At 37.9% G+C, this 26866-nt stretch overlaps 1 protein-coding gene across 1 annotated transcript in view; it reads left to right on the top strand.

Annotated features, from left to right (window-relative positions):
* ASB3 (ankyrin repeat and SOCS box containing 3) overlaps positions 1–26866 on the top strand; it is an 81760-nt gene that overhangs the window by 28048 nt on the left and 26846 nt on the right. The window contains exons 2-3 of the mRNA XM_032652029.1: positions 5208–5416; positions 10417–10575. Coding sequence (XP_032507920.1) covers positions 5221–5416; positions 10417–10575 — 355 coding nt within the window. The 5' untranslated portion in view covers positions 5208–5220. The remainder of the gene's footprint in view (positions 1–5207; positions 5417–10416; positions 10576–26866) is intronic.

Genomic DNA, 26866 nt, shown 5'->3' with positions numbered 1-26866 from the left:
TCCTTTTTGATTTCTTCAGTGATCTCTTGGTTCTTAAGTAGTGTATTGTGTACCCTCCATGTATCTGTATTTTTTACAGGTTTTTTCCTATAATTGATATGTAGTCTAATAGCATTGTGGTCAGAAAAGATACTTGATACGATTTCAGTTTTCTTAAATTTACCAAGGCTTGATTTGTGACCCAAGATATGATCTATTTTGGAGAATGTTCCATGAGCACTTGAGAAGAAAGTGTATTCTGTTGTTTTTGGATGGAATATCCTATAAATATCAGTTAGGTCCATCTTGTTTAATGTGTCATTTAAAGCTTGTGTTTCCTTATTTATTTTCATTTTGGTTGATCTCTCCATTGGTGAAAGTGGGGTGTTAAAGTCCCCTACTATGATGGTGTTACTGTCAATTTCCCCTTTTAATGGGTGTTAGCATTTGCCTTATGTATTGAGGTGCTCCTATGTTGGGTACATAAATATTTACAGTTGTTATACCTTCTTATTGGGTTGATCCCTTAATCATTATGTAGTGTCCTCCTTTGTCTCTTTAACAGTCTTTATTTTAAAGTCTATTTTGTCTGATATGAGAATTGTTACTCCTGCTTTCTTTTGATTTCCATTTGCATGGAATATCTTTTTCCATCCCCTCACTTTCAGTCTGTATGTGTACCTAGGTCTGAAGTGGGTCTCTGTAGACAGCATATAAATGGGTCTTGTTTTTCTATCCATTCAGCCAGTCTGTGTCTTTTGGTTGGAGCATTTAATCCATTTACATTTAAGGTAATTGTCAATATGTATGTTCCTATGACCATTTTCTTAATTGTTTTGGGTTCGTTATTGTAGGTCTTTTCCTTCTCTTGTGTTTCCTGCCTAGAGATGTTCCTTTAGCATTTGTTGTGAAGCTGGTTTGGTGGTGCTGAATTCTCTTAGCTTTTGCTTGTTGGTAAAGGTTTTAATTTCTCTGTCGAATCTGAATGAGATCCTAGCTGAGTAGAGTAATCTTGGTTGTGGGTTTTCCCCTTTCATCACTTTAAATATGTCCTGCCACTCCCTTCTGGCTTGCAGAGTTTCTGTTGAAAGATAAGCTGTTAACCTTATGGGGATTCTGTTGTATGTTATTTGTTGTTTTTCCCTTGCTGCTTTTAATATTTTTTCTTTGTATTGAATTTTTGATAGTTTGATTAATATGTGTCTTGGCGTATCTCTCCTTGGATTTATCCTGTATGGGACTCTCTGTGCTTCCTCAACTTGATTGACTATTTCCTTTCCCATATTAGGGAAGTTTTCAACTATAATCTCTTCGAATATTTTCTCAGTCACTTTCATTTTCTGTTGTTTTTCTGGGACCCCTATAATTCGAATGTTGGTGCATTTAATATTGTCCCAGAGGTCTCTGAGACTGTCCTCAATTCTTTTCATTCTTTGTTCTTTATTCTGCTCTGTGGTAGTTATTTCCACTATTTTATCTTTCAGGTCACTTATCTATTCTTCTCCCTCAGTAATTCTGCTATTGATTCCTTCTAGAGAATTTTTAATTTCATTTATTGTGTTGTTCATTATTGTTTCTTTGCTCTTTAGTTCTTCTAGGTCCTTGTTAAACGTTTCTTGTATTTTCTCCATTCTATTTCCAAGATTTTGGATCATCTCTACTATCATTACTCTGAATTCTTTTTCAGGTAGACTGCCTATTTCCTCTTCATTTTTTTGGTCTGATGGGTTTTTACCTTGCTCCTTCACCTGCTGTGTCTTTCTCTGTCTTCTCATTTTGCTTACTGTGTTTGGGTTCTCCTTTTCACTGGCTGCAGGTTCGTAGTTCCTGTTGTTTTTGTATCTGCCCCCAGTGGCTAACGTTGATTCAGTGGGTTGTGTAGGCTTCCTGGTGCAGGGGACTAGTGCCTGTGTTCTGGTGGATGAGGTTAGATCTTGTCTTTCTGGTGGGCAGGACCATGTCTGGTGGTTTGTTTTGGGTTGTCTGTGACCTTATTATGATTTTACGTAGCCTCTCTGCTAATGGGTGGGGTTGTGTTCCTGTCTTTCTAGTTGTTTTGCATAGGGGGTCCAGCACTGTAGCTTGCTGGTCATTGAGTGGAGCTGGGTGTTAGTGTTGAGCTGGAGATCTCTGGGAGAGCTTTCACTGTTTGATATTACTTGGAGCCAGGAGGTCTCTGGTGGACCAGTGTCCTGAACTTGGCTCTCCCACCTCAGAGGCACAGACCTGACACCCCGCGGGAGCACCAGGACCCTGTCAGCCACATGGCTCAGAGGAAGAGGGAGAAAAAAAGAAAGAAAGTAAGAAAAATATAAAATAAAGTTATTAAAATAAAAAATTATTAAAATTAGAAACTAATAAAGAAAGAAAGAAGAGAACAACCAAACCAAAAAACAAATCTACCCATGATAACAAGCACTAAGAACTATACTTAAAAAAAAGGAAAAAACAAAAAACGGATAGACAGAACTTTAGAACACATGGTAAAAACAAAGCTCTACAGACAAAATCAGACAAAGAAGCATACACATAGACACTCACAAAAAGAGAAAAAGGAAAAACATATATATATATATATTTAAAAAAAGAGCAACCAAATCAATAAACAAATCTACCAATGATAATAAACTCTAAATACTAAACTAGGGTAAACATAAAACCTGAAACAAATTAAAAGAAAACCCCAAGTCTACAGTTGCTCCCAAAGTCCTCTTCCTCAATTTTGGGATGATACATTGTCTGTTCAGGTATTCCACATATGCAGGGTACATCAAGTTGATTGTGGAGATTTAATCCGCCGCTCCTGAGGCTGCTGGGAGAAGTTTCCCTTTCTCTTCTTTGTTTGCACAGCTCCTGGGGTTCGGCTTTCGATTCGGCCCCGCCTCTGCGTGTAGGTCACCTGAGGGCGTCTGTTCCCTGCTCAGACAGGACTGGGTTAAAGGAGCAGCTTATTCGGGGGCTCTGGCTCACTCAGGCCCGGGGGAGGGAGGGGTACAGAATGTGGGGAGAGCCTGCGGCGGCAGAGGCCGCAGTGACGTTGTAACAGTCTCAGGTGTGCTGTGTTTTCTCTCGGGAAAGTTGTCCCTGGATCATGGGACCCTGGAAGTGGCGGGCTGCACAGGCCCCCGGGAGGGGCGGTGTGGATAGTGACCTGTGCTTGCACACAGGCTTCTTGGTGGCTGCAGCGACAGCCTTAGCATCTCATGCCCATCTCTGGTGTCTGCGCTGGTAGCCGCGCCTCGTGCTCGTCTCTGGAGCTCGTTTAGGCGGTGCTCTGAATCCCGTCTCCTCGCGCACCACGCAACAATGGTCTCTTGCCTCTTCGGCAGTTCCAGACTTTTTCCCGGACTCCCTCCCGGCTAGCTGTGGCTCACTAGCCCCCTTAAGGCTGTGTTCCCGCAGCCAACTCCATTTCTCTCCCTGGGATCTGACTTCTGAAGCCCGAGCCTCAGCTCTCAGCCCCCGCCCGCCCCGGCGGGTGAGCAGACAAGCCTCTCAGGCTGGTGAGTGCTGTTGGCACGGATCCCCTGTGTGGGAATCTCTTCGCTTTGCCCTCTGCAGCCCTGTTGCTGTGCTCTCCTCCGTGGCTCTGAAGCTTCCCCTCTGCCACCCCCCATCTCCGCCAGTGAAGGGGCTTCCTAGTGTGTGGAAACTTCTCCTCCTTCACAGGTCCCTCCCAGAGGTGCAGGTCCTGTCTCTATTCTTTTGTCTCTTTTTTCTTTTGTCTCTGTTGTTTCTTTTTTCTTTTGCCCTGCCCAGGTACGTGGGGAGTTTCTTGCCTTTTGGGAAGTCTGAGGTCTTCTGCCAGCGTTCAGTAGGTGTTCTGTAGGCGTTATTCCACGTGTAGATGTATTTCTGATGTATCTGTATGGAGGAAGGTGATCTCTGCGTCTTACTCCTCCACCATGTTGAAGATCTCCTTCAGTGTCTTTCTCATTCCCCCTCCTTGCAACTTCTGTGTCATCTTTATATCCTCCACATTGCTGATCATTTAATTGGTACTCAGTAAATAATTATTAACTGAATAATTAAATGTCCTATAATAAATACCTTCGCTTCCTTAGTAATGGACTGGTTGATTTAATCAGATTAATTCATAGCTAATATTAGCTTTCTGTAGAATCAGGTTCTGCAGATACAGCTTTATATTTAAACATGACCATAGATAAGTTTAAACTTACTACAGGAACTGCTGTGTGCTTACTTTTAACCTCTTCCCTCAAACCTCCCGTTCTGATTAAATTATTTAGAATATCACTCTAGAAAGTTTTTTACCTGTATTGGACTAGACATGTTGTTGGTATTTCCTGACCTACCTCCTAAGATATTTAGAAAAACTAAAAGGAAGGATGGAACTGAAATGTTACTGAGAGGGACTGCCTTTTGGGAGATAATTGTTGCCCTGGGAATCCTGGGTCTTATCCCAACCTGCCTCATAGTGTGACTAACAAGAAATTGTCTTTGTAAGAGTCATATGCTGAGCTATACTGGACGCTGACTCCAGGGGAACTTGAACTTTGAAGGGAGGTTGTGAGGAAGAGGCTAATAATGCTGTGAAAAACTTTCTGGGCTAGTGTAGGAAAGCTGGACCCATCTATGATGGTTTTTGTTCATTTTAGTATATTCAGTCAGTGGGCCTGTTTCCTCAAGGAAAGAGAACCCGAGTGTTTTGCTGCTTCTGGAAAGAACCAGCAGGGACATAAAAACTAGAATTACTACTTATTTTTGTTTTTTTAAAAGAAATGTCCTTCACTTCTTTCTGGCTTTTTTGGGTTTAGCTTTTCCCTGTAGAGGGCTATAAAATTAGTTCTTGAGGCTGAGCGTTGCTGGTAGTTAAATGGCTGTCTCTACACAGTATATACATTTCGGATTAACTGAAGGAATTTCACTCTCTCATCAACAGTGTTCCAGTGAGTGCATTTTGTTGGAGTATGAATGGGAGCAGAAGCCTGCAGGAAGGAGCTGCTCAGACAAGGAGTGATAGAACACTTAAAGCTCCCTTGATATCTTTAATAAGAGGATTCTAAGGAAGCCCAGTCCCCCAAACAGAGAGACTTCCTGATTTAGACTGGCAGAGGCTATGGCCTGACAGGTTGCTATCTCCACCTCAGGCTGTTCCCCAGCAGTTATGTGAGAGATGCTAGACAGGTCCACAGTGATCTGCTAATATCTAGGAGTGCAGTGTTGTTTTATTGACGATAGTGTTTTCTTTCTGCCTTGTTTTGTAGACTGGTCAAAAGAATGGATTTTACAGAGGCTTACTCTGACACATGCTCCACGGTTGGACTTGCTGCCAGGGAAGGCAATGTTAAAGTCTTAAGAAAACTACTCAAAAACGGACGTAGTGTTGATGTTGCTGATAACAGGGGTTGGATGCCAATTCATGAAGCAGCTTATCACAACTCTATAGAATGTTTGCGGATGTTAATTCGTGCAGGTAAAGTAAATTCAGGGTGTGGGAGGCTGGGCTTGCAAGCTGGATTAATAAAAGAAAAAAAATGGTAATACATGACTTATTAACAGTAGTATTTGTTTACCTTTTTATAACCATACAATAACTGCTTCTGTGTTATTAAGAATGGTAAGGTTGCCTACCTTGAATTATATAAGTATGGTGTTCCAGCTGGACATTTAGAAATGTTGTCCTTTATATGGAAGTGCTTATGCCTGGCCGATTTTTATTGCTAAGCTAGGTGATGTGGCAGAAGTAATCTGCTGTTTTAATTTAAGCATTTGGTACTTACTGGTCATGTTTATTTTTTATTCCTTCTCCAAAGAAAAAGAACAGTGCTGCCAAAATTGAGGGTATGAGTGTTTTCCTTGAATTAGTCTTTTTTTTTTTTTAATACTTTTCAGTTTCCTGAATTTGGGGACTCTTACCAATTAGCTTGATTTTGTACTTGCTGAGGACACAGAAGAGAACAGGACAGACAAGGTCCCTGCCGTAGTGTTTTTATTCCCTTTGGGGGTAGGGGTGGGAACAGAATAAATACCTAAACAGTTAAACAAGGTAATTTCAAAAGGTAAAAGTGTTGTGGAAAAAATAAAACAGAGTAATGGGACAGAGAGTAATCATGTACATCTCTTTCCAGCTCTGTATTTGGTAGACTTCAAAGCTGGTAGGTTGAGATCAGCCATGTGGGAGTAGTTACACCACAGAAATCAGCCAGTGTTACAAACCAATTCTATAAACTTTTCTTTTTTCTTTTTTCACTCCCTCAGAGCCAGTTACACAGCCAGCACACAACTGAGTGAGGGGCTCAGTAAATGAGACTAAATGAGACAGTGTGACACTCAGGAAGCAGGGTGTGGGAAGAGAATTAATGGTGATTAAGCACTGCTTTGTAGCAGTCATTGTACTAGATGCTTGATTTACATTATTTATCTAAATATGCAAAACTGCTATTGAGAACATGTTATCCCCATTTTATTGAAAAGACCAAGGTTCAGAGAAATTGACTTGTCAAAAGTTATATAATAAACCAGGATATTTGATTGGAACCCATTTCTCTCTGACTCTAAAGCCCATGTTTTTCCACTATAGTATGTTTCCAGCGTTTAATCAAAGTAAACATTTTTAACATTCAGTTAATTTAAACTGAGTTTGAATATAACACTCCATGACACTCAGTGCACCATTTACATTTCATTAATCATGGACATTCATATTTTTCTCCCCTGTGTACTTACCATCACCAGTCACTCAGAAGGTAGACTTTTGGGACCATAGCTCATCAAAATTACTAACTCGTTACTTCATGGATGGGAAAGAAAGTAATCCTCAAAATGTTTTTGGTGTGGCTTTTTGTTTGTTTTGTTTTAAGGGATGAGAGATGACAAGGCTAAATTCTCCAAATCATAATACAGGAAGTTTACCATGAATGCTTTTTAAATCACGTGTCCTAGAGTCTATTACAGTTCAATGTTTAAAGATATTGGAAAGATAGAGTTTATGCCTCAAATGTAAAAATATATGTTTTCAGAATTTGTTTGAAGTTAATTCTATAGCTTGAATTCCCAAACTATCTCTAGTGACAAAAGCATGAATTTTTTCTTTGTTGTTATAAATTTATTTTATTTATTTATTTTTGGCCGTGTTGGGTCTTCGTTGCAGCACGTGGGCTTCTCATTGCGGTGGCTTCTGTTGTTGCGGAGCATGGTCTCTAGGCGCACGGGCTTCAGTAGCTGTGGCACACGGGCTTAGTTGCTCCCCGGCATGTGGGATCTTCCCGGACCAGGGCTCGAACCCGTGTCCCCTGCATTGGAAGGCAGATTCTTAACCACTACGCCACCAGGGAAGTCCCCAAAGGCATGAATTTGAATATTTGTTTCTAGTCAAAAAGTTCATTCCAGTTATACTGTTATCTCTTCCCACATCAGTTTTATGTTATAATTTTTTTTCCTTTTAGCTGCCGAATAAAATTAGGCAGGCTTTTGACTTAATGTGTTTGAACTGGCTATTTAAGTCATCTATGTTTTCTTTTAGAAGTTAAAAGTATCACCTTCATTGTTAATGACTATTCTTTTTTTTTTAGGCTTGATGTTTTTGGAGGGTAAGTCACTCATAGTTAACTATGTGAATAGTTGATATAAATGGTCAAATAAAAATTTCTCACAATTTGTATTAGAGTTCACTATTAAGAAATAAATTTTGGATAAATCTAATTTATGTGCAGTACATACACAAAGATTAGGGTAGGGGTAGGGAGATAAGAAATAGGGTTTGCAGAGGGTAGGAAGCAGCTGTATGACTTATTCTGGGAGGTGGTGACATTTTTGGTCTCAGTTTTCCATGAGTTTGGTTGTTCTGTGTAGTTGGAACTAATGTCCAAAATTCTGTCAGATTTGGTTACTTGATTCACTAGAAAAATCAAACTAAAATGAAGCAAAAGGGCTATATAGCCTATTGGTCACTTTCAAAAATGTTTTCTATATTCCCCTGGCTCATCCCTTCTTTTGTAAATTAAAGTCCATACTTAATTCAGATCCACTGCCTTCTAAAAAAGATTATAATTTAAACTTTTCTGGTTAGTTCAAGTTCATAAATATTTACCAGTGGGGAATGGTAGCTGACTACTTTGTAAAATGTCTAGCTAACATACAGCTTCATGGAAGGAGGTATTTTAAAGTGATGGTGACGTAGAAACATTTCTAGTCTTGAAGAGTGAAGTGAGGTCTCTTCTGCTTAATGATGACAGTAGCATCTTCATATCTGTAACCAGTTAACTTGTTATTATGGGTTAATCTTAAAAGTTTCAAAAGCAAGTTTGACATTTCTGTCATTCTTTATACTTGCTATACCTGTGTTTTATATGATTCATAATTCTCTTGTCCCTTGTAGCTCAGCTGGTATACATAAAATTGTCTTTTATTATATAATTTCTGCCTCCTTAAATTCATCTAATATTAGTTAACTGCCAGAGATTCCTGAAACATACTTTTTATTAGTGTACTAAAGTATGAAGGTGCTCAGGCCTAGACAAAAAGGATGGAAGAGTCTTAAAAGGTTAGAAAGGTTTTGCTTTACTGTCTTCATTTTAGATCCAGAATCTAGCCTAGAAGTCATACATGGCCTTTTCATTCAAGTTGGAGAAGAACACTGAAGTATGGATTACTTAGAAATTTAATATGCATATATATATGTATATATATTTCACTTTAGCTTTCTGTATAAGTATTAGCACAAATAACAAATTTGCTTGTCTTCTGTATTGACAGTTTAGTGTAATAGGTACTGAGATTTCATGAAGTTTATTAAATCTGGAAGAACAATAATGATCTTCAGTGACAGTTAATCATGCCGTTCTATATTAAACCATTTGCTGATGAAAGGTCACCTAAACTCTTGCAATTAATTATAACGTACTGTGAACAAGTACTTTTATGTGGCCAATATATGATCTAATAATTCATAGTACTTTTTATTAGTTCATGTTAAGAAAATATTACACTGTTATACTGGGCATGATAACAGATATTGGAAATCCTTAGATAAATAAGGCAGTGTAGCGTAGTGATTAAGAGTTGTGTTCAGATGGACCATGTTATTTTACTTATTCTAACTTTAGCACATAGTTTAATAGTAAGTCTAGCTTCCCCCCAATATATTCCTTCTTTTATTTTTCTAAATTCTTTGTTATTCTTACCTGCCCTCCGTAACCCCTATCAACTTGAGTCACTTTACAAGTATAAAACCAATCAATGAACTAATACCCAGCTCTGTTGACATTTTGATTAGAATTATAATAAATTTATTATTATTATGGGAAGAATCAGCTTCTTTATAATGTTGAAATTTTCTATTTGGGAGCTATTTACATATCTGTATCTATATATATCTGTGTGTTCCTAGTTTTTCATGTCTTAACCTTATAGTTTTGTGGATATCTGAATATATGTCAGTTTCTGACTAATCTGGGAACACTGTTTTTGTGATAGGAACTTTTAAAATATAACTACCCTATCTTGCCATTTAGTTGTGTATCTGGTAAAGTTGGAGGCTGTTTATTTATGCTTACAAGCTGTTAGTTGAATATTATTATGGCTTAGACTGACAGTTTCAGCAGTTATGATTGCAGGAATTACTTAAAACAGATGATTATTGTAGTCAGGAGCGTTAGTTTTAATTCTGGTATTTCAAGAAAATATTATTTAAACCTTTTTTTACTTGTTTATTTTTTGTTTTTGTTTATCAATGCTCTCAGAAATGCCTCCCCCATTCAACCCACCATTCTATTGTGGGTTTAGAATTTTATTGTTTTGGAAGCAAAGGTAAGAAAGTCACTTAATATTTTCTTTTGCTGTGGACTTACAAAAAATTTAATGTGGACATTGTTTACATAATTTGAATGTTACCAAAACTTTGAGATTTTCATAACAAACCCAGAAAACTTAAGTCAACTCATAAGTTCCTTATAAATTGTATGCCATTGTTCAGTTTCTTTGGAGTGCATTTTATTATTTTAGAAATGTAGGCTTCATTAATGATTAGAATGTAGTTTTAGGTTAGAAAAGGAGTATTTTAAATACCTTCATCTTATTAGTTGAGTACAAGGAAGTAATGCTACAGGTGAGACCACTTTCCTCATGGAAATTTAGAAATAAAAGAATCAAATTTATTAATATTTCAGTACATTTTGGATCTTGCTTTTGTGTCATTACTTTTCAATTCCTGCTGCTCTCCTTCCCCCACTTACCAAAAATTAGAGAAGAGAAAATGAGTGTGTGGGCAGAATTTGTATTAAGACTACTGGGAAGCTGTTTATACTGTGACCCTTGTAGAACTTTTTCTTGATTTTCTAGAGAGTTTTAAACTATGAGACCTCCCATTTATAATTATCTTTTAATAGTTTATTAAATTCTTCTTGGAATCTTTGCTTTTTAATCCAAGAAATAGAAGTGATACCTTCTAATTGATAGTTTTTTATTCTTTCATAGATTCATCTAAAAACTACATTAAGGCAAAGACTTTTGAGGGTTTCTGTGCGTTACATCTTGCTGCAAGTCAAGGACATTGGAAGATCATACAGATTCTTTTAGAAGCTGGGGCAGATCCTAATGCCACTACTTTAGAGGAAACCACACCACTGTTTTTAGGTGAAGTATATTATTTGTGGTACAGATACAATTTTTTATTTTTTACTTTTATTTTTTGCTAAAGAAACTAAGCTTAATTTTCCCTAAAGCTGTTGTATTTATAGTATGTTATCTGGCAAATATTATACTGTCACTTCTTTGATTTTGAAACCGAAAGGTATTTTTAAAGGTTCTTTATTGTTTTCTACCCTTGGGTGATAGCATTTGAGAATATCTTTTAAATGTTTACTTAAAGTTGTAAAACTTGTTCTGAATTGTAGTCATTATCATTGTTCTCAATGTTGTTTTGAAGACCAGGTAGAGTTTAAATTGTAGCAGTAGTTACAGGGTTACCTGTGAATGTTTTATGTTTGCTTTTGCTTTTTCTTAGCATTAAGAAATTAAGAATGTTTTATGGAAGAAATCATGAGCTAAACCTTTAACGCCAGTTAATTTGTTGCCTATATGGATCACTATTCAGACTTCTTCAGTTATGGTCTGGTTTTTTTTTGGTTTTTTTTTTTGCGGTACTTGGGCCTCTCACTGTTGTGGCCTCTCCCGTTGCGGAGCACAGGCTCTGGACACGCAGGTTCTGCGGCCATGGCTTAACGGGCCTAGCCGCTCCGTGGCATGTTGGATCTTCCCGGACCAGGGCATGAACCCGTGTCCCCTGCATCGGCAGGTGGACTCTCAACCACTGCGCCACCAGGGAAGCGCTATGGTCGTTTTTTAATTCATTAAGAACAAAGGCCAGGGACTTCCCTGGTGGTCCAGTGGGTAAGACTCTGTGTTCCCAATGCAGGGGGCCTGGGTTCGATTCCTGGTTGGGGAACTAGATCCTGCATACTGCAGGTAAGAAGTCCGCATGCAGTAACTAAGAGTTCACGTGCTGCAACTAAGAAGTCCACATGCCTCAACTAAGAGTCCGTGTTCTGCAAGTAAGACCTGGCGCAGCCAAAATAAATAATAAACAAACAAACAAATAAGTAAATATTAAAAAAAAAAAAAAAAGGCCAAATTCTGAAGGGCATACTTCTAATACCTGTCTTTTTAGCTTCCTCCTTCCCTTTCATCCTGTTTGTCTTTGGGGACATTGTGGCCCATAAAGTTTAGTGGAACATGAGAAGATTAAGAGAATAAAACATTTGTACAGAATCAGTGTATTTGGATTATAGTTTTGGTCCTGCCACATGTAATTCATATGTTCATTTATTTACTGTATGCTTCAGTTTCCTCACTTATAGAATGAGAGTAATAGTACCTACCTAGTCTTTATTGGGCTGAGAATAAAATATCTATGAAAATAATTTTTTCCTTGTAAATTTAAGAATATATATTCTTAAAGTTATGTGCAGTAGAATTCATTCTTTTTAGTGTACAGTTTTACGAGTTTTGATATATGCATTAAAATGTGTAATAACAATGACAGTCAAGACACAGAACAGTTCCATCACCTTGCAGAATTCCATCATGCTGCCTATTTTTAATCAACCTTTTCCCCCTACCTCACCCCTGATAACCACTGATCTGTTTTCTGTTTTCATGCCTGTAGTTTGCTTTTTTCTTTTTTGGCTGTGCCTTGCAGCTTGTGGGATCTCAGTTCCTTGACCAGGGATTGAACCTGGGCCACAGCAGTGGAAGCCCAGAATCCTAGGCCACCAGGGAACTCCCCTGTAGTTTGTTTTTTTTTACAGAATGTCATAAATATATATGAAACAATACAACATGTAACCTTTGAGACTGACTTCTTTCACTTAGCATAATGCTTTTGAGATTCATACATGTTGTTGCATGTATCAGTAATTCATTCCTTTCTTTCTAAGTAGTATTCCATTGTATGAGTGCACCACAATTTATCTATTTACCAGTTGATAGACATCTGAGTTTTCAGTGTTTGGTGATTATGAATAAATTGCCACAAACTTTTGCACACAGGTTTTGTTTGAATATAAGTTTTCATTTCTCTTGAATTAATATTTAGGATTGTTGGTTCGTGTGTTAAGTGTATGTTTAATTTTGGAAAACAATTTGTAAGTTTCTTATATAGTGACTCTCCCATTTTGCATCCCCTCCAGTAATGTTTGAGAGTTTCAGTTGTCGCACATCCTCACCGTGTCACTTGGTATTGATAAATTTTTCTTTTTTTACATTTTAGTCATTTTAATAGGGATTTAGTGGTATCTTGTGATTTTAATTTGTATTTTTCCTGATTGCTAATGATGTTGACCATCTTTTCATATGATTATTTGCCATCTTTCCTTTTTTTTCTGTTCTGTTACTAGACAAGTGTTTTGTTTTGAAATAATTTCAGACTTATGGAAATAACAGTACAAAGAATTCTTGTGTACCTTTCACCCAAAGTCTGTTCTTTTGCCCTGTTCACTATATCATTTTTTCTCCCTATATATTTATCCATGTATTATTTTTTTGGAACCCTTTGAGATTAAATTGTAGACATAAAGCTTCTTTACCCATAAATACTTCTGTGTGAACTTCCTATAAGCAATGAAATTCTTTTATGTAAGTGCCATAAAATAATCAAAATCAGGAAGTTAACACTGATACAGTACTGTTGTTTAATCTACAGATTTTACTCAGGTTTGCCAGTTGCTCCACTAATGTCCTTTTTAGCAAATAAAAAAATTTTTTTTAATTGGTTCAGGATCAGTCCAGGATTATTTATTATATTTAGATGTTATGTCTCTTTAGCCTCCCGTAATTTGGAACAGTTTTTCAGTCTTTATATGTTATGATTTTAGCATTTTTGAAGAGTTCAGGCCATTTATTTTGTAGAATGCCTTTCAATTTGGGTTTGTCTGATGTTTTTTCTTGGTAAAGTACAGGTTATACATTTCTCCAGGAATACCACAGAAGTGAAATGGTATCTTAGTGCATCTTATCAGGAAGAAAATGATCCATTACTGGTGATGTGGACCACTTTTTTTTTTTTTTTTTTTTTTTTTTTTTTTTTGTGATACGCGGGCCTCTCACTGCTGTGGCCTCTCCCGTTGCGGAGCACAGGCTCCGGACGCGCAGGCTCAGCGGCCATGGCTCACGGGCCCAGCCGCTCCGCGGCATGTGGGATCCTCCCAGACCGGGGCACGAACCTGTGTCCCCTGCATCGGCAAGCAGACGCGCAACCACTGCGCCACCAGGGAAGCCCCATTACTGGTGATGTTAATTTATAAAAGTGTTTTAAATATGTGATATATACTATTATGAAGATGTTTCATGGAAGCCTTGCTGTAATATGGTTTGAGTTTCCTAGAGGGGAGATTACTTTTTATGTAAAGTTTCTTTTTTTTTTTTACCACATCCACATTTAACCCACTTCAGATATTCTGTACAACTACATAGTAAGCTTAAGCTTTCATTGAAGCCGTGCTAAGTGCAATCTCTATTCTAGTTGTTATCTTCAAGGAATCTAACATAGAGGCATGAACAAAAGGAATTAAGTCCTGTAAAAGAGTTAGAAATAACGTGTTCAGGGTATTAAAAGAGGGAAAAATAAGTCACCCTGGGATGACAGAGGAAGATATCATGTGCAGAGTACTGTATTAATAGTAACAGCAAAATTTATTAAGCAGAGAATGTGTACCAAACCCTGTGTCAGATGTTTTACATGAATTACCTTGTTTAATTTTCACCATGATTCTATGACATATGTACTATTATTATTTCTACTATCACAGATGAGGAAGTGTGAAAACACTGTATTTAGGATCAGAAGTTCTGTATTTAAGTTTTGATCTTTCTACTGTCTGTGTATTGGTTAGAATAGCATTTCCTGAATTGATTCAGTGAGCTATTAATAGATGTTCATTGACAGAAGTGTTCCTGATCAACATATGTTTGGGAAATGCTATGTTCTGTATTCCCCAGTGTAGAAAAACAAAAATTAGTAGCCATGTAGCTTTATGTGTCCACCTAGTCTGCAGTATCCTCTGTACTCTATGTTATCCTGTGTTTGTATTTTCATAGTTCTTATCACTGGCTGCAATTATTTTATTTATTTGCTACTTTGTTTATTGACTCCTCTCACTAGAAAGAATGTTCCATGAGAGCAGGGATTTTATTTATCTTGTTCACTGTTGTAACTCCCAAACTCAGATCAGTGTCTGGTATATGGTAGGCATGCAGTAAATTATTTGTTGAATGAAAGAATGAAGGTCTCTGAAATAGCTTCTTATAAAATATCACTTATTTTTTTTAAATATCACTTATGTTAACTTTAATCCAGCATTTTGAAATGTATTTGACCTTAATATTATTTTTATTTGTGGAACACTTGGGACTATCTCAAAAAACATTAATATTCCATGGGACTATTTGAGAAATGCTAGCTTGATCACTTAGTTTACAGTTTCAAAATATAATAGTCCCATTTACTAAATTCAGCATCGTGCTTACTCATTATATAACTATTTGGAGAATATTAGAGATGCAGAGTTTTTAGTGATTTATATTTCAGGATATACTTGCTGTTTTTTATGTTAATGAAGGAAGAGTTGCCAGGATAATTCACACCAGTGAAAAACTTTAAATCACTTATTTTTAGTAATAGGATTTATTTAGTTTCTTTGGCAGCAAACTACCATCCTAATTATGTTTTGTATTGGCTAATACAAAAAATATTTTGACTCAAGCAGAGAGTTTAAGCCCAAGGATATAGAGTACTCAGCATGCTCAAATACTGCATCAATTGTATTAGGTCCTTGTTTGGAAGTAGAGGTTTTTTTTGTTTATTTATTTATTTATTTATTTTTGGCTGTGTTGGGTCTTCGTTTCTGTGCGAGGGCTTTCTCTAGTTGCGGTGGGCGGGGGCCACTCTTCATCGTGGTGCACGGGCCTCTCACTGTCGTGGCCTCTCTTGTTGCAGAGCACAAACTCCAGACGCGCAGGCTCAGTAGTTGTGGCTCACGGGCCTAGTTGCTCTGTGGCATGTGGGATCTTCCCAGACCAGGGCTCGAACCCGTGTCCCCTGCATTGGCAGGCAGATTCTCAACCACTGTACCACCAGTGAAGCCCGGAAGTAGAGTACTTTTTAAAAAGGAAGAGAAAATGAAAAGTACAGGCTGAGCTTTTGCAAAAGCATAGTGACAAAGAATGGATATGTGACTCTTCACTTAGGTGTTTTGTTTAGTTAGGTGTTGTGGGCTCTAGTGTCTGCTCTGACCCATAAATAATATGACAAACTTTAGCAATGTGCTTTACTTACCTGTATATTTCTCCCTCTTTTAAATAACCATAGTGATCTGTGTTTCCATCTATAATGGAAGAGGTTTTTTTATTAAAACAAAATCCAGAACACTTCAAGGTTTGCACCAAGCTATAGATGATAATCTCTAGGTAAGGAAGAGTGGTTGGACCACCTGGACTTAAAGTGAGAAAGGAGGACTGCCCGTCTAGTATAGCTTCCTTCCCCATCTGTAGCTTTATCTTTCCAAACTGTTCATTGCTGAAACTTTGGAGTATGTTACCCCTCCCCGCAAGGGAAGCTATATTCCCTTGCATGTTGTAGTACCTATCCTGTGGCCCAGTTAACACCTAAACTGGGGGATCAAGGGATAGAAAATGAATACAGAACTATGGAAACTTTCAGGTGACTGCAAAAGTCATCAACATCAGTGGTGTGTCATTATGATTGAACTAAAGGCTAAATGCAGACAGTTAGAAAATTTACTACTCCACTGTTTATAGTGGGAATATCTTTCCTACACAGAACTCACCAAGATTTTCATAAAATGGAGTTTGGAAGGAAGCTTTTCAGTTCAATGACAGTAAGAATTAAAATGAGAAAATCCCACAAATTCAGGAAACTTCTCCTCCATATCTTTCCACGTGAAAATTGTTCTTATAGAACATCATTTGCTAACATGCAATTTAAAGTTTATGTTTAACAAGGAGTCTACCTCTTATTTCCTTTCTTTACTGTGTCTTCTCTCTCCACTCCCCTTCCCTTGCCTTATAAATGCATACACAGTAAATATTCTAAGGATAGATTTGTAAAAACTGCTTTGGAAATATGAATACCATTATTTATAAATATAGTAGATTTAAGTGAAAATATAGCTGATTATATAGGAAATAGATTTTCTTTTTATTTTGCTATATTTAAAACAACACTGATAAATTGGAGGCTCAAATCCAACCCAGTGCAACCTCACAGAACAATTTCTATGAGAACTGCACAGCATGCTGTTTTGGCTTTTGATGGATTATTTTTCATTTTTTGTTCTTCTGAGTCTCTGCTTAGTCTGTGTAACCTTCAACGTTAAACATAGCTGTAATGTTTATTAGGAACAAAGTTTTTTATAAGCAGTGTTATGTGAGGCCGCCTATTTCAATATTGAATTGTAAAATATGTCATACTTTAGCTCGTGTGGCCTATCCTTTAACTCTGACTGTTGATATATTGCAGAGTTGAACAAACCAACCTGTATTTCACTTTTCACTAGTATTTTCATGGATTAGTGATCATTCATAGAGTTATTTTTTGAGGTGCTATGAACTTTGAGGTGTAGCATTCATATATTTAATATGTATTATATTAATTAAACTTAATCTTTGGAGTTATTTTTAGATCTTTCAATGGAAAGATTAATCATCTTCCTTAAGGATTATAACTTAAGCATTTTTATTTGAGGACATGTTCTTGAAAATAGGAGTTTGAGTTTTCTCAGGTCTGAAGTATGGCTGTTCACTAAAAAGTTACATTTTTTAAATGTTAATTTCATGTTCTATTTACTTTCTTGATGTAACTTTTTATTATTTTATATCATACTCTTCAATGCTTTAAGACTATCTTTTCATTCCTTAAGATAAGCAGTTTGAAGCTAGTATATTTATTATCTTTCTTGTGTTACCTTCGTATAATTAAATGTATTTACACCATCTGTCATTTTATTAGTCATGTTTGATTGATAGAATTAAACTTCTGGCTTTTAAAAATGAAGAAATCAATATCCCTGTATTCTCCTGTGTAACTCTTTTTCTTTTTTCTGTCCTTTGCCAAATTTTGTTAGTTATATTGTATTAACGTTGTCAGTGGAAATAACATTTTGCATCCTATTCTGGCATCTTAATACCTTCATTTTATTTTATTCTTATAGTTATGTGGTTCAGTAGCTTAGAAGTTTATCATCAGTTATTTTGCCATGGTTTTTCCAGTCTTGTTTGATTAACTAAATTCTTCCTTTAACAGAGTCCTCTGAAAGGACCCATGGGAATAATGTTCCTTGAGTTCTTGCATGTTCATAATTGAATAATTAATTTAATTAAATTAATGAATTAATTTACTTTTTGGCCATACCACGCTGCAGCTTGTGGTATCTTAGTTCCTCAACTATGGATTGAACCCAGGCCCTTGGCAGTGAGAGTGCAGGGTCCTAAATACTGGAGTGGTCCTTGGGATGAGGGATGTTTTGCCACATACTTTTTCTTTGATAGGAACTCCTCAGTGTAATGATCTGTTTCTCTAAGCCATACTGTGGAGGTCATACAGAGGTGGCTCCTATAAGGAAACTACTGCTATATGAGTACTTCAAAAACGTGAATTGGATAATTACAGAAAGTGGTAGAATTCACTTTTCTAGCTCTGCTATCTAAATCAAACGTTTCTCTTGACTCTGTTGGTGGGGAGACATATGGAAAAATGATAAGGTTTTTGTCTTCTAAGACTTTCATGTGATTGAAAGATGTGTTTTTCTGGATATGATCTCTGATGGCTAAGTGCCCATTTGACTTCTTTCTGTCAGAAACAGAGACATGTCAGTGGCAACATGTAGAATTAGATTTGGGGTACTGACCACAATCTTTCTGTTATATTCCTAACAATGAATTTTGTCCATTTGGTCATGGTTTTTACCATCAGTATACATCTTTAAGATTGTTAGTCGTTGGGCAGACACGAGGTCCTTTGTAAGAAAGAAGTGTAACTTTTCATTACAATTTTAGAAAAAAATTTTCTAAGTCGCAATCAAATACTACATTTCAGACTAAGGATTCATGGCCAAGACACATTATAGAAATATATCTGTATATATAGGGAGAGTGGTTTGAAATTATGATATATGTCTTTGATGGGAAAGCCTTACTTTATAACCATTCTGATTATAAATTTTAATTATGAAATAAATAACTGTGGGTAGTCCTACTTATCCAGTGACATTCTTGAAATAATTCTGCATCCTTGCCAGTCATTTTGTCAGAGTGAAAAGTTGAAACTAACATATGCTGTCAGTGGAGTTAGTATAGTACTTTAATAGTTCTCCTGTCCTGGGTATAGGTAAAGTCTTAGAAAAACATAAAATCTGAGGTGACATAGAATAAATTCAAAACACTAGAAAAAAAATCACTTGTCATTGCAGTCTAGTTTCTTTTCTAGTGCCACCAGATGTCAGTGTTACCACAGGACCAAAGAAATACACGGTAGATAAAATGGCTACGAACATTCTTTTTTGCTTTGTGAAAGAGGTAGGGAAAAAAGTTTTATTCAAATTAGATATACAATGGAAAGATTATTTTATCAGTGAATTGTAGAGGAAAATGAAGTGCAAAATGGAGAATAGAGTACATGTAGAATTTAAGAAGCATAGATACAGTTAAAAATTCATATATAAATCAAATGTACTAATAGAATACGTAGGTGACCTCTGAGGCCCTCAGAAATCACCAACCTGTTGCTATAACTAGAGAAGATGGACAGCCTGTGGTTAAACTGTTCATTACAGCCTTACTGACTGTGATGTTTCTCAGCAGAACTACTGTCACAATCTGAGCCTCAAGATGAAAGAGTATATTCTAGCTTATAGATGTAAAACTCAGCTCACTGCAATTTGCATTTGGTACAGAACTTGTCTACAGTAATTCCCTAGAACATATAGTCACATTAGGCATTTTTCCAAAAGAGCATTCAATAGGATAATTGCATTTTAAAAAATCCCTCCTTTAGAAATTTATTGTTTAATGAGTGCTGCATTAAATAATGATCATTGTTTACTATTTTTAGTTAGAGTTTAGTACTGCTAGTTAGATTTATTACTTACATGTATGTATAGCTCTGCCATATTTCTCCCAGATGAGAATCCTATGTTGAGTCCATGTCTTCATGAAATCTTCATGTGGGGCTTGTGACTGCACTCAGTGTGCTACATGCCTCAACTGAGTTTTGATTTTGGTTAGAAGTTATATGTGGGTCAGCAGCTGCTTCTACTTCCTTGATTTCTCCTTTTCAACAATATTTTGTTATTCAGGTTATGTTATCCCAGATTACTTCTTTTTCCCTCTTAAATATAGGAAATGGAAAGATGTGTTTCTTCAAAAATACAAATGTCTCCCTAGAAATTATTGCAGGTAATGATGTTCTCATATCATTTTTACTTTGTTAGATTTTGATGTTACAGGTTTCTTCAGCTCAATAACCTGACCTGTTGTGGGAGGGGCAGTGTCCCTGCCATCAGAGCTTCTGGTTTTTCTTTTCTGCTGTCTCAGCTAGAGTCTTACAGACAATACCTGTTTGGATTGAAGGGAAGAAAGCCTTTCTCCCATCTTTGTGTGTACCCCAGACACGTTGAGCTCTGTCTTCCAAATGGGGTGTTTTATTTCATGTTTATTCTTTATCCTTGGGCTCTGGTCTCTGTTCAATGCCAGTGTGATACCAGATCCTATGATTCTGCTTTCTTTTTCTCTCTGGGAATCCACAGTACTTTTCCAGGTTCCAGAATTACTCATTTCCTTTCTGTCCTTGAACATCTGCCCCAAACCATAGGAGCCACAACTAATGGCCTGGCTCCCTGTCCTCATTGCCAGGCATGTATCTTGGAGACAGATATGCCTAGTATTCTAGGTTAAATTCCAATTTAGTTAAATTCTAAACTCTAGACCAGAGCCGTCCAATAGAATTCGGAAGTGTCCTAAATCTGTACCGTCCAGTCACTAGCCAAGTGTGGCTCTTGAGCACTTCAAATGAAGCTAGTTTGATTGAGGTACTCAAATTTTCATTTAATTTAATTTTAATTAATTAGATTTAAATAGCCACATATGGCTACTGGCTTCTGTATCAGAGAGCACAGCTCTTTGTATACCCTTAACTGAGCTGTAGTCCTCTTCTATCTTTGAAATGTTGGCCTCCTTTGCCGTATCATGCGGTACTAGATGGGTCCCATGTAGAGAGGTGAGGGAGCAAAGAAACACCAGCTTAGCCAATCAGCTTGCTTATCAGTGGGATGGTAGAAATTGCAACTGAATTTCCCTCATTATCCTCAGTTGATTAAGTGATTATCAGACTCACGCTCCAGTCTAAGGAAATGTCTTTAGGTCTCTGCAAACTTGGACAAGAAGTGGAAGGAAAAGAAAGAGCATAAAAGTTCTGTATAAGCAGCATCTGCCTATAGACCTAGTTCTGTTTTTTGGAAGAGAGAAAAATCTGGCAAGTGAATACAGGTGGTGGCCATGGAAAGATAGAGGATTATGGGCTTTGGATTCCTTTTTTGAGGATGGGAAATAGTGTATATGTTTGTAAGACAAGATCAGTATGGCTGTGGAGGAGGAAAGATAAGCATAAACATTTATTTAAACTAGTAAGACTGGTTTGTGGGTAATTATCATGGAGGAAGTAAATTGGACAATAAACTGGGTAAACCTGAGGGTCTGCACTCTCACTTAGGAGGGAACCTGGATATGCACTTCTTGTAGTGCTGGATGATGGTTGCAGTTAATCAGGTTGTTGGACAAAAGGATTGATCCTGCAAAGGGAAGAGGCTGTCCTTACGGTGCATGGAGTGAAGGTGACCAATATGGGTTTAGTCAGAGAGCTGTATTAGTATTGAGGGAACTGTAATTATGGCCTAACTCCTCATGATTGAAAAGCTAACCTTCTGAGTATCCTATTTGTGGAATTTATTAGGAAAAGAAGTTGACCAGTTATATATCAGGAAAGGGGTAAGGGAGACTGAGGGAGAGAAAGAAGGAACATTTATTGAGCACCTACTATATTTACTTATATTAATTATTCAATCAACTAAAAGCCCATAGGTAAGTAGATTATCCTTATTTTATATGTGTAATGAGGTTGAGAGACTAACTTGCTCACAGCTGGAGAGAGTGCCTGACTACACTATCTGTGTTCTTTCCACTAGAGTTAGGGTATCATCTTGATCCTAAATTATAATTCAGATATGTCTGAGATGCCTGAGCACTTGTGTCATGAATAAGTAGGTGGCAAATTCAGGAGCAGAATGAATGGTTTTCAGGAGATTTTTATTTGAGTAACTGGGTGGTAGAGGGGCTTCTGGGAGACAAGGGTGGAAGAACAGCCTGGTTTTCCAGCTTCCGGGATTCATATTTGAGCCCTGTAGTGAGAGGAGCTGAAGGCGGAAGGTGAAGGATCTGTTTCCATGAGCACCTCTGAGAGGCACAGGGATATGAGGAGCCCTGCTCTGTAGGAAGCTCGGTGACAGAGCATGTTGTGGGTTAGGTTGCGAACAGGGCATCTTCTCCACTGCTGCTCAGATGTAGCATGTTGCCTATACAGTGGGCACTGCAGGGAAACCAGCATCACTTTGGCATCTTGCATATTCAGAATTGGGAAATAAATGGCACCTATGGCCTGGGTGACATCATTCTCATTGACACTGTGCCAGTTATAACCTTCAAGTGGCCTTTACAACTGTGGACATCAGGAAGGTGTCTCAGAGAAGAAGATGACAGGATTATTTAGGAGATCAGAAGTCCTTAGTGGGGTAGAATTTGTCAGGAGATATAGCTTCCATATTATGCAAGTGGGGCCATGAACTGGTGAAAAACACTAAAAACTTTTATTGTGAAACATTTAAAATATATACGAAAGTAGGGAACATAATATAGTGAACTCCTTTGTACCATCAGCCAGCTATAGCTGTTATCAGCTTGTTTCTTCTGTAACCCCAATGTCAGGATTTGAAATTTTAGTTTGCAGTTTAACATAACTTCACTTGTACTCCCAGGCTAGTGAGTCCCAAAGGAACTCAGGATAAAGACAATGTTATATTTTGTTTATTTATTCGTATCTCAACTACTTCCAAAGAGAATTTGAAGTGACTGATGATTAAGGTAAGAGTAAACACTACACACCTGCCAGAACGGCTAAAAAGAAAGAGATTGAAAGTGCCAAGTGTTTATGAGGATGTGAAGCAACCAGAAGATAGATTACTGATGGGAGTGTGAATTTGGTATAGCCACTTTGAAAAACGGTTTGGAAGAACTTACTAAAACTGAGTATATACATACACTCTGTCCCAGCAATTCCATTCCTAGGCATATAGTCAACAGTAATGTGTATCAGTGTTCAGTAAAAGACGTACTAGAGGGCTTCCCTGGTGGCGCAGTGGTTGAGAGTCCGCCTGCCGATGCAGGCGGCAGTTCATGCCCCGGTCTGGGAAGATCCCACATGCTGTGGAGCGGCTGGGTCCGTGAGCCATGGCCGCTGAGCCTGCGCGTCCGGAGCCTGTGCTCCGCAACAGGAGAGGCCACAACAGTGAGAGGCCCGCGTACCACAAAAAAAAAAAAAAAAAAGATGTACTAGAGTAGTCTTGTTGTAGCACTCTATTACAGCCCCAAACAGGAAGCTATCCAAAGACCATCTGCCAGCAATAGAACAGGTAAATAAATTGTGTTCTATTTACACAATGGATTACTACACAGCAATGAAGAGGAATGATCTGCAGCTAGAGGCAACAATATTGATAAATTTTACAAGCATAATATTGAACCAGAGAAACTAGATGTAATAGAGTACAGATTTTCCTCAACTTAGGATGGGGTTACATCCCAATAAGCCCATTGTAAGCTGAAAATGTTGTAAGTCAAAAATGCACTTAATACACCTAGCCTACCAAACATCATTGTTCAGTCTAGCCTACCTTATATGTGCTCAGAACACGTACATTAGCCTACATTGTGCCTTACATTAGGCACAGTCATCTAACACAAAGCTTATTTTATAATAAAGTGTTGAATATCTCGTGTAATTTATTGAAACTATATTGAAAGTGAAAAACAGAATGGTTGTATGGGTATAGAATGGTTGTGAGTATATCAGCTGTTTATCCTCGTGATTTTGTGGCTGACTGGGAGCTGCAGCTTGCTGCCACTGCCCAGCATTGTGAGAGATGATCATACCACATATTGCTAGCCCAGGAAAATATCAAAATTTGAAGTACATTTTCTCCCGAATGTGTATCCCTTTTGCACTGCTGTAAAGTCGAAAAATTGTTGTCAGACCATCTTAAGTTGGGGACTGTCTGTATTTTCTGGCCCTTTACAGAAACAGTTTGCTGACTCCTATTCTTGTTAATATTACCAGGTATAGTTGAGGGAGTCCTGACTAACTAGGAAGCCTGGGCTCTGGCTCTGTGACTTTGGGCAGATCACTCAGCTCCTCAGGATTTATGTCCTGAACGAGCAGGTGATGAGCTGTGCTTCTAGGAGTAGCTCCAACTACAAATTCATTTTTTCCTTAAAAAAAAAAAAAAAGCTAACTTTTTGCCAAGGCTTACAAAATTTGGCTTCTTTCTACCTCTCTTGCTTTATTTCCTTTCCTTGACTTCACTTCAGTCACACTGGCCATCTTGGCTATTCCAAACATACTCAGCTCATTTGTACTTCACTGCCTTTACACTTATTTCCTGTTTGGAGTACTCTTCTTGCACCTCTTTGCATGGCTTACTGCTTATCTTTCATTTCTCTGTTCAGAGGTCTCTGTTTCAAAGAGATGACATCCTCTTTTCTAACATAGCACTCTCATACTCAGTCACTGCTCTTTACTTTACCTTGTTAATTTCTTTCACTTTTTTCCCCACAAAAAGCAATTTCACAGTTTCTTTTATCAGAACTTATTTCCTTTATCTGTGTGCTTGTTTATTATCTGTCTCTCCCACTAGAATGGAAGTTCCACGAAGGCAACTACTTTGTAAGTCTGGTTGCTTGCTATGCCCCTTGTGCTTAGTACAGTCCATGGCACTGTTGAATGATTGGATTAATTATTTAACTATTGCAGAGTCTTAAAGGACATGGTAAAATGGTAGATTTTATTTCAAATGCAAATAAAAGCCCTGGAAAAAAAATTAAACTATTATTATAGCTAAGTTGATTTCAATGGCTTGTTGTTTGCAGCTGCTTTTATAATCATTTAAATTCTTCCACAGAGCTGTCAGGTATGTTCATATAATCATCCTTAATTTACATAGAATGTGAAGTCATAAGTATACTGACTTCTTCCAAAGCACTGTGGTTTACTGAATTTCTGGGATTTGTAAGTCAGTGTGGCTTTTGTTTTTGTTTTTTAAATCAAATTTTGGAAAATTTCAGGCATTTTTTTCTCTTCAAATGTATTTTTTGCTGCCCAGTTTTTACTCTCTTCTCCTTCTGGGTCTCCAATTAATGTATGCTGGACTGTTAGATGTGTACAGTTGATTTTCCTGTAGTCTTTTTTTTTTCCTCTCTCAGTTCTTCAGATAGGATGATATACATATATATATGTTTTTGTTTTTTGTTTTATTTTCCTTCTTTCTTTTTTTGGCCATGCTGTGTGGCATGCAGGATCTTAGTTCCCCAACCAGGGATTGAACCCATGCCCCCTGAAGTGGTAGCGTGGAGTCTTAACCACTGGACCGCCAGGGAAGTCCCTGGTTGATTTATATTGATGTCTTCAAGTTCATCCACTCTTCTACCATCTCTGATCTTCTTTTAAGCCCATCCATTTCTTTTTTCAGTTCTGGAATTTCCAGTTGGTTCTTTTTTAAAAAAAAGTTTCATTACTCAGATTCTCTGTGTATGCTGTGTATATACCATAGATATTAAAAGTAAAGTCTTTGGGGCTTCCCTGGTGGCGCAGTGGTTGAGAGTCAGCCTGCTGATGCAGTGGACACGAGTTTGTGCCCTGGTCCGGGAAGATCCCACATGCCGCGGCGCAGCTGGTCCCGTGGGCCGTGGCCGCTGAGCCTGCGCGTCCGGAGCCTGTGCTCCGCAGCAGGAGAGGCCACAACAGTGAGAGGCCTGCGTACCGCAAACAAACAAAGTAAAATCGTTGAACATATTTTCCTTAAAGTTTTAAAGCATATTTATAGTAGCTACATTAGTTAATCTGTTAAATCCAATGTCTGTGCCATCTTGGGATCAGTTTCTGCTCACTGCTTTCTGACTTGTATACTGGGCATTGTGAATAGTATGTCACAGACTTGAATTCCCTTATTCTCTGAGAATAGTGAGTTTTTTTCTGTTTTTTAAATAATAGGTAGATTATTTACTGGCTTATGACCTTGAACTTGTTTAGGTTTGGTTTTATGCTTTGTTGAGAGCATAAGGTATTTCCCAGATCTAACTCCCAGGAGGACTCAGTTCCCAGCCTCTGCCTCCTTCCTGATCAGGGCTTATTTTAGGCTTCCTTAGAGCAGGTCTAGAGTAGGCCTTAGTCTCAGATGTGGTCTTTTTTCCTAGGGCTCTGCCTTTTGGGTGTCTCAGCCGGATGCCCAGAGTGTTAACAAGCTATCGAAGTATCAGTGTGGTTTCACCACTCTGACTGGGCCAGAACTCCTAGGAGTTCCATTGCCCCTCAGCACTGTCTTCTACTTACCTCTGTTCCATTCTTAACCCTTTAGCAGTTCCTCTTGCCTTGTACATGTGTAGCCCAGAGCTCAGGCAAGGATTCTTGGAGAACTTCCACAGTGGGGCCTCCCCTCCACACAGTTCTCTTTTCTCTTGGGGTTTGCCCCACTGATTTCAACTGCTTAAACTCTAATATTTTCCTCCTTAGCTCAGCGGACTGCTTCACTCTGCTTGGACCATTTCCTCTGCTTGGAGTATTCTTTCTTCAACCTTATCCTTACTGTGCTTGGACTTCAGCTCATTGCACCATAATCCAGAAATGTCCCCAGGCAGAAAGCTGGGGTGATCATGGGGCTCACCTCATGTGTTTCCCTTTCCTTAGGAATCAGTCTTTTACCCATGGTTTAATGCTAGAAAAAGTTGCTTTATGTATATTTCCCACTCTTATGATGGCTAGTTTAGTACCAGTTATTTTGTCATATCCAGAAGTATAGTTCTGAAGGCTGTTCTGTTTGGAGAGGAATGAATTCTTAAAAAGAAAATCGTATTTTATTTTAGACATTTATTTTTCATTCCCTGAGTCAGTGCTTATTTATTGCCTGTCTTCTGTTTGCGATTGGCACTGGGCACGTAAGGCGAACGGAACACAGTTTCTCTCCTCAAGCGTACTTTACTAATGATAAGGAGGCAAACAAATAGTAAGTTCGAGTCTGGGTTTTTTTGGGTTTTT

This window comes from Phocoena sinus, chromosome 13 (genome assembly GCF_008692025.1).
Source record: "Phocoena sinus isolate mPhoSin1 chromosome 13, mPhoSin1.pri, whole genome shotgun sequence".
In the NCBI taxonomy this organism is placed as follows: domain Eukaryota; kingdom Metazoa; phylum Chordata; class Mammalia; order Artiodactyla; family Phocoenidae; genus Phocoena; species Phocoena sinus.
The sequence above is the reverse complement of the archived record's forward strand: the minus strand, read 5'-3'. Positions and strand labels throughout refer to the sequence as shown.